This window comes from Tachypleus tridentatus, chromosome 13 (assembly GCF_004210375.1).
Source record: "Tachypleus tridentatus isolate NWPU-2018 chromosome 13, ASM421037v1, whole genome shotgun sequence".
Taxonomy (NCBI): domain Eukaryota; kingdom Metazoa; phylum Arthropoda; class Merostomata; order Xiphosura; family Limulidae; genus Tachypleus; species Tachypleus tridentatus.
Window position 1 is genome coordinate 41,077,541 of NC_134837.1, and position 9,417 is coordinate 41,086,957.

Genomic DNA, 9,417 nt, shown 5'->3' on the forward strand with positions numbered 1-9,417 from the left:
GGATTAATACTTTGAATTTTTTTTAATTGCTTTATCCAAACAAATGTTAATAAAACATAAATCAAAAATTTGAAACCACAACATTTCAGATATATTTTTACACTGTAAATAATTTTGGGAGGTGAACCAGAAAGAACTTTTTAAAATTTGATGTCATAATTTTACCCTTTATAAAAATGAAATAACCAAGCTGGAAACAGCAAAGCATCATATATACTTCAAAACACATTATCTTTTAAACATTCTTGTGAATGGATTTTACTAATGAGAATACCAGTTAGCTCAATTTCCTTCAAGCATTGATTAGTCCTATAAAATAATTAGTTGAATTAATGATTAAATCTAAAAGTACCACAAATTTTAATTAGTTTTCTAATTAATACTTTTTTTGGTTATTCCAACTATGCATTTATCAAAATCATGATTAAGTTAAAGTCAGGAAAGTAATCAGATTACTAAATTAGTTTATGATTACTACTGTTTTTGATTACCTAACTATCCAGTCAAACCTTTGATTAATGTTACAAAATTAAATTATCAAAATTAGTATTTCCAACTATTACATCTCTCCAGTAATCGAAATATTGCCATTATGGATTTTTATTCTTACTTTCCAATAATTCAAGTTTGTTCAGCATAATGAAATAGTGTTATGACACACGAAAGTAATTAATGAACTGAAATTAAGATTTCTGATCATTACTGTGTTTGATTATTCCAACTATCCAAATTACTGAAATCTGCCATTACATGTTTGCTGTGCACTGCCCAATGTTCATGCCAAAACGCATTTACAGTGCTTATATTTGTTTTATTTTTAACCATGTCATAAGAATAACTCGTTAGTTAAATGCAATCAACCAATAAAGAGCCTGATTATTAAGTCCATTAGCAAATTCAGCTAACTGCTTTTTTCTAACCAAGTCCATACTCAAATAGATAAGTTTATACAATAGAAACTTTTGTACATAACTTGTTTTCATTACATATCCTCAAATTTCATCCATACCTAAAATCAATCTAATTAAACCTACTTGAAAACAAAAGGAATAGCCTTTATCAAACTACATCCACAAAAACAATAAAAATAAATAATCAGTCATACTCTTGAAAAAGTCAAATTATTTATACCAAAAATTTTGAAGTGGTATGAACAACTGTACAATTACAAAAAAGCAATTTTTTGAAAAACTACTTTCCATTATCAATGAGTTTTTATCTTCAATTTTTATTTCTATTCAAAACTAAGATTTTCAACTATTTTTGTTATATCATATAAAAAAGAACATTAAAAAAAAGTTCAAACTCATTAAAAATGTTTCAGTTTTCATTCAAAATGTATCTCTACAGATAACTAACTGCATCACTGATAATTGTAGAAGCCATAAAATATTTCAGTTTTACTTTATATGAAAAATTAACTTACTTTTTACAATACAAACTCAAAAGAACCAAAAAATTATATAAGACACTACCTTATCTTTCTTCAACTTTCATACCAGAATGAACACTTTTGTTGTTTATTAAAGGTTTTAATTATTTATGTGTAACATTTTAATTTATGTGATTTATCTTAGTTTGTAGTCAATTATAATTAAAAAGCAGGTTTTTCTACTTCACTTGTTTCTAGAATATAAATTTTGCTTTTACTCTCTGCTACCCTTTGTCTATTCTGAGTAGTACTGGGCAATTAGTGGAATTTGCTAATCAATTAATTATCAGACTCATTAATTAATTATATTCAACTATTAATTTTAAATGATAAATAAAAAATATAATTTTCACTTGAGTTAATTAGAAAATAAACACACTGATATTAACTTCTGTTCAGGATAAGCTATCTACTTACAGCTCTTAAGAATGAAAACAATACTAAAAATCATATTTTGATAATAACAGTGCTGACTATAAATAGCTCATATTGTATATATGTTAACAACAAACCAATATATTAATTACTTGAATAGTTGGAATAACTAAAAACAGTAACAACCTGAAACCCTAATTTCAATTAATTGATTTTTTCACAACATTAATCAACTTATCCCTTTGCATATTGACAGGATAAACTGATTGATTTTATACCATCATAAATCTATAAAACTATACATAACTTTGAATGTACAAAGTTATCTTCATGAAATTTAGCAAGCTCTTAGTAAACATTACAAATTGGTTGCATACAAAAAATTGGATTTTTTAACAAAGCATTTTTACTAAACATTTGTTCATAAATGTACAACTCCTTCACTAAATCAATTTGAGTGAAAAATGGTTTTTCACTCCAAGAATAAAAATACTTCATCTCAAAGCATCATATTCCATTTGCATAATTTCTAGAGCCTTCCTAAGAGAATAAAAAAAAATATTCAGTAAAACTTTATGCTTTATCACTTATTTTCTCTAACACTAATTATAATAAAATTACTAAACAGTGGAAAGCTGTAAAATATGAAATAAAGTCAAAATACATTTTCTATACTGAGAGCTTGTTATACAATTACAATTATTTATCATAATAACCTCAGCTTTCTAATATCGTAAAAATTGCTTTCTTCTAATTGTATTGCTTTATAGTGTGATTTGGCTGTCTCACATTATGTGATAACCCAACTCAAACACATGAATTACATGAACAACCCAAGCAGAGCAATCATGAGAAATATTATTTTACCATTGTTTAACTTCACAAGTCTACAATTTTTACTTATCAATTAATTTTGTCAACACATATATGTGCATGAAAGCAAAAAATTTAGCACTTATCTTCATTTGGAGACCTATTTATATTCATAAATGTACATCAGTGAGACTACTTTTTTTCACACTATGTTGGCCATATTAAATTCATGCAGCTTTCAAGAATGCATTTTAGAACACAAACTATAACATATACTACAACAGAATATCCTTAGACTACTATAAATTTACTGGCTTTCTAACTATTGCAGCTTAAGTATTAACTTTATTCTTTTTGTTGGAAACTCCTGCCCTTGATGCAAAAAATATTTAAAAAACAAATGCAAAAAGATAGTACCTTGACTTTTCTCTTTTTACTAGCTATAAATAGGAGTATTTAACATTTACTGTGTGGATTATAAAAATATACTAAATCTATGAAAAAGATGGAAAGAAACAAGGTTATAAGTTGGACAACTGTATCCATATCTTATCAAATCAAAAAGGAAGGCAGTTCTTAGTTTATTTTCCAGTCTGTCATAATCCATTGTTTGTGTTTTAAATTAGTTGAACACTAAAAGCAATAAAAGGAGAATAAGTTCTAAAAAGGAGAAATCAAAGTGGCAGACTGATTATGTGACAGAGTAGCAAAGATTGAGGATTCATTTTAAAATGACCATTTGAAATTAACAAACTAAAACTAACAGTTTGAATTATAAACAATGTTTCAATGCCAAATTTATTGAACTTCATAAATAATAAATACTGTTTAACTAAACTCTGAATGTACTCTATAAAACAATTCATGGCACACATACTTTGACCCATTCACATGTATAAGGTTAACTGTTATCTGAATTAAATGATTATTTTAGAAGACATTAATTGATTTTCACAGGTAATTGATTTAGCTGCCCAGCTCTAGTGATGAAACTTAAGTATCAATTACATCAATTAGTTTCACATTAAATAATGAAAGAAAATTACAACTAAAATTATTAATGTCACAAAATGGTCAAATAATCCAAATTGACATTTCCAGTTATCACTGTTTCCAGCTATCCAACTCTCATGTAAGAAAAATCAATTGAACGTAAGCCACTTATCTCCTAACTCTAAATCTAGGTGCTCATTAATCTTTATCACTGAACCCAAACTTGTAACTGTATGATTTATTTCCTAGTCTACATGTGCCTAACTAAAACTCCAAATATTTTTTTTTTTTACTTTTCTCTAATCTTTCTTATCCTTTATTGGTTTCTTTGTTTAACACACTCATTTTTATACCTTATTCTTATCTTTCCCTCCACCAGAACCACTTAACATGTGCAAGGTTCCTTTTCAAACCAACCAAAGTACTTTATTGACAGAATGGACTCATCACTGATACCTATTATGTCCATGAAGAACACTTAACTTTCACAATATAAATTTTGATCTTTTCTAATTCACCTTAAAGAGAATGATCTACCATCTAAAAACATACACATTTTTGAGTTCCTTGAATTATAATTTATTATTTTCTATCTATTCACTTTTCCAAGTATCACAAAATAATTAGAAATCAATTATGCAAAAGTAGAACACCTCCAGCTGCATCTGATAATTGTGTTAAAAAAAAAAAAAGAGATAAAAATCTGATGGATTACATATATACTAGAAAAGTAAGTATAAGTCACAATGTAAACTTTATTTTCTTTTCAACGACAACATGATGCTTCAGAGTTTAGAATATCCACAAAGCATATATGTTAATTAGTAAATGAACAATTAAAATATAACTATTAATTATCGTGCACTTATTACTTTCATGTGTACTAAGATGCTAATCCAAACACTTTCAAACATTCCTTGTATGAAAAATAAGTCAGTTAACGTCTTTCAAAGTTCAGTATTGAAGTAAATTATTTGAAATTGATTTTGTTATCAAAGCTTTTAATAGTTGTTATTTTAGAATATAAAAATGGTTATGACTTATATAATAATTTCTTTAATATTTTTATGAAAGCAAATAAAATAACTACACAAGCACAGACTAATTACTTTAGAAATCAATAAATAATACATCAAAGCAATATAAGAACTACTGAGTTTAAAAGCATGATCTTGGCTACATTAGAATATCAACAAGAACAGGGTACGAACTAACACTAAACTATTCCAGAGCCAGTAGAGAGCTGAGAGAGCAAGTGTAAATAGCACAACTGGTGCATTGCATAATTTTTACATGATTCAGGACAAGAGAAATGGCATACCACTCAGAGTGAACACAGAAACTGGAGAGGGGATCCTGTAAGAAAGCAGTGAGCCACAATAAACCATGGCAGATCACACAGAGTTACCTGATTTCAAACCATCTGTGTATGTGGAAACAGAAGAATGTTTCAAAAGATGTTCAGCATGGAGAAGATGGTACTTTCAATTAGAAGTACCTGCCTACCTCAGGTGACTCAAAGAAAGATTACAGGTAGGGATGGTAATAAGCCATGGCAGGGTGGGTTGATCAGTAGAGACGGCAATGTCATCTAAGGACAGACCCAATTTGGCCAACTGCACCTGGACATGAAGGTGAAAAGGAACAATGACAGAAAAGCTTAGCCACCTGAGGAAGGAAGACACAACCCCAGGTGGGATGCTATGGTAAGGATCAAACTCTGATGGCATACAACTCAGTGTACAAACTCTAGACTGGAAAAGTGTAGAAAACCCCAGATGGTGAATGGGGTCCAATATCTTTAAAGCTGAAATCCTGCCAGAACCACAGACCAGAGACCCATAGTGTAGTTTGAATCAAATGAGGATATGATAGATCCTGAGCATCGATCATCAAACCACTCCTTAAGAGGTGGAAGAGAGCACAAGGAGGCTGTTCAGAGCTCTTGTGAGCAGGCAGGACTCCACCATGAAAAATGTGTCAAGGTCTTAGGAATAGAATGAGCAGCTGCCTGGACTATACAGTCAGTCACTGCTACTACACAGTCATCCATCGGTGGCAGACAGACAACAGCAGAATCAATCTCCAAGAATGGTCCAAGGGAGTTGGTTGGTTTGGTCCAACTTCTACCAAAGCACATGGGTTGGGTGGCATTGACCATGGTCAATCTCCCTCAAAACAACAGAAGGATACTGATAAGTTACATAAATATCTATCTAAACAACTTACAAAGGTTATTATAATCTCCTACTTTTGTAGAACAAGCATTTATGGTTTTAACATAAAAACTGACATTGACACACCCACACACACATTAACTACAAAAGGGATTTCAATCAAATGTTTATAAATTAGAAGTTGTAATAAAATCATAAGTAAATTATGCAAATTAGTACTACTGATGCTTTGAAGCTTCATTCAGTAAGGTTTTGTGACCGTACAAAGATAAAAAATCTACTCTTTTTTCGTCTTACCCAAATCTCTTCACTTCCCCTCAAAATTTGAATTAAGATTGACCATCACTTTTATCTAGATGCATCACTATTGGTTGCCAAATTATAGTTGTTGTTTTCTACTTTTAATATCACAAAATTTTCAGCTTCAAAACTTATGCACACGCTGTAAAAGATCCATATTACGATTCTTTCAAATAAAAGTCATACATGTACAGGACTAATAAATTTATAATCATTGACAAAAACACTTGAATAAAATATTTTCCAAAGCACCAGTAATTTACTTAAATGAGAAATTACAAGTTGCTTTAAACTACACCCTGCTTTTCTGTACGTGCTAATGTAATGTATTGTTTTATTCATTACTCACACGAGTGAGTTAACTGCTTCTTGGAAAGTACTTCCAAATTTGATAATGGCATTGAAATGCTAAGAGCTGGTTTATTATTTGCTTAAAAGCACTAAAGTAGTTCATTTATCACTATGCAAGGTATTCTCTATTAGAATGCAGATGTTGTTCAGTAACATGCAGTGCAGCATGTAGAGTTTGCATCAGATAATTATAAGATACTCAACTGATTAAGTAAATCTGTCCAAATAAAATATAATTTATTTATAAGTCTTTTTTAATTAAAATAAGATAAATGTTTATTTTCCAGTCAATTGCTTGATATACACACATTGCTCTTGTTAAAAAAGATAATCTAAATTAGTAGCCTCAATCTTACAACATTCACTATATTAAAATTAGTAATACCTGAAACCAGTTCAAATATTATGTACCAATTACTTTAATTATTTTAAGATTTTATAAATGAAAATATGAATATATAACATTTTATGTTCACTAACTTACCTGACAAAGAATACATATTATCAGCATATTATGTATGATGTGATCATACTTACTACACAAGATCGTAAAATATACATAACTGCTACTTCCAAGTACTGTGACCTAGGCTTGTTGCTCTATTTCTGATATTTCTATTGTGATGAACAAAAATTTATTTTTTTCAGAGAATTGTCCACCATTATAACTTTTTGCCTCTTTTCTCTTCCAAGTGACTCCTGTTATTCATTATGAACAATCATGAACAGCATAAACTCCCTTTTTAAGTTTTTTCCATGTGGGGTTTTGAACACAAGTTAATAATTCTAACAAAGAAATTTCTGCCTTCAGACATGTATGGTTTCAAGTTTTTAAAACTTGATTATTTATGTTATAGGTGAGTTTTCATTTTGTTTTCTGTGACCCATGTTAGTATTTAATTGCATTTGAAATTTTGCTTTTTTGTACAATTTGCAAAGTACTTTGAATATATTCTAAATATTTAAAAATTGTGCACAAATTGTGTAAAAATTAAACCTAAAGTTTGCCTGATATCAGAGTTCAAGATGATAATTAACATTTACCATTACTAGTATCACTATTAGTATTATTGACATTGTCATTATAGGCTGTTGATTAAGCCTTTGTTAAAAAGGTAAATATGAAACTGAAAAGGTGAAATGTAATATGCATTTTGACTAAGATTGTTGTTGAATTTTCATTGTTTGGGAATCAAATCGACTCAATCAATGTCACTGATCATTTGAAGAGTTAATGAAAATGTATAATATTCTTTCGATAAAAATACCAGATCTTATATATTCAAGAAACAAACTCACCAAGCCGTAACTCTCCAAAATTACCACATCCAATTTTCTTTCCAACCTTAAAATTTGGTCCAACCATCAAAACACCCGAATTAGTTGATGGGTTTTGTTTTTGTTGACCATGTATTGTTCTTGGTCCGGTACCTTGCTTAGCAACACGTCGTGAGGCTTCTTCTCGTTTCTGCATGTTGGATATTTTTCTCAGAAGGCTGACTACTATTGTACTAACCGTAAGTTACAAACCGAAGATAAATTAACTTTTCTAGCCGGCTTAGTTCAGCATGCACGTTATGTCGTCCAGTTTTCTAAAACTGAAATAGTACAGTTTTAACTCCAAAATGGACTTTTTTAAGTTCTTAAAACTAAAGTTAAACATATAGATTAGGCTACGAGTAGGAGTAGCAATTGGACAAAATTGAGCGTTCATCTGTAATGGCGTTATGCCTTCTTTCCGAGAATCGTCTTAAATTCGCCATTAGCCTTATTAAACTTTAATCTTAACTCGTACACACTCAACTACTTCATTTACAGTTTCCTAGTTAAAATCGCTTCTTTATTTTTTCTACGTAATGAACAAAGTAAAGTAGTCACCACCAAAACGTCATACAGTTATGCTTACGCTCTTTCACATTTCATTTAATTTCATCTCATCGCAGCTACAGGATACAGATTACACTTACAGAAAACGTATTTGGTTCTTAACTGAAAATTTGTACATTATTTGACTGAATGTTTGCATCTAAGACTTCCGTAAATTTTACAATAAAAGTTTTCGAATTGAACTTAAAAGAAATGAGCAATTATAAGTCCTCTTTAATCAAGGCTCTTTATATTAAGCACTAACTTTCCTTGCGCCCGATCACAACAGAAGCAACTAGATCCGTTTCCTGTTCCGGTAAAAGTCAATGTGGTATATGTGTTTCATACGAGATATATATTAACATTTTAATTAAGTACAAGAAATAAATAAGCCCTATCAGTTTTAAAACAAAGCAATTATTTTAAAAATAAAAAGTTAAACGCAATAGTTGCTTTCACACAATCTGTTTCGATTTTGATTTAACTTCAAACTGAATAATGTACACCTGTCCGTGTTGTGTTGTTTTTGGCTCAAAACTTAAAACCTGAAATACAATAACGCTAGCTTTTTTAATTTAATATTTTGTATTTAAATACCATATCTGATAATTGTAGCGACTACAATATGGTATACTGATTCATATCATGCAAGATTCAGTTCGCATAATATATAATAACAAATTAAATTATATTCTGACGTCTGCTACAGCCACTTTTCACCTATAGATCTAACTCCAAATAAAAAGCTGTTGTAAACCTAATTTATTAATAACGTCGAATTGAAATTTCATTGATTAGTAACAAGCAAACTAACTTGCTGAATAGCTTACAAAAATACAAACTTTTACCAAATAAATTTACTCATTTTTTTCTTCATCAACAACAACTGAATTCCTGCACTTGGAATACTTCACGGAATCACAAAAATAAGTGATTGCTTATTACTCATTACTTATTTTTGGAAGTAATATACTGATCCATATGTTAGCGGAAGCCCTTCAATTATTACATCATTAGCACGATTAGTAGCTTTCATTAGCAAACATCTTGATTAAGACATTGAAAATATAACTTACAACGGTCCGTGATAACGAGAAAACCCACTTGTAG

The 9,417-nt window shown here is 29.7% G+C and overlaps 1 protein-coding gene across 4 annotated transcripts in view; it reads right to left on the bottom strand.

Annotated features, from left to right (window-relative positions):
* The window catches only part of LOC143240336 (casein kinase I-like), a 50,078-nt gene extending 41,274 nt beyond the window's left edge, over positions 1-8,804 (bottom strand). For 3 of the 4 annotated variants that reach the window (XM_076482597.1, XM_076482596.1, XM_076482599.1), the window contains exon 1: positions 7,741-8,804. In XM_076482597.1, the coding sequence (XP_076338712.1) occupies positions 7,741-7,915 (175 nt within the window). In that variant the 5' untranslated portion in view covers positions 7,916-8,804. The remainder of the gene's footprint in view (positions 1-7,740) is intronic. The other variant, XM_076482598.1, reaches the window with a different exon arrangement.
* Between the last annotated feature and the right edge of the window lie 613 nt (positions 8,805-9,417).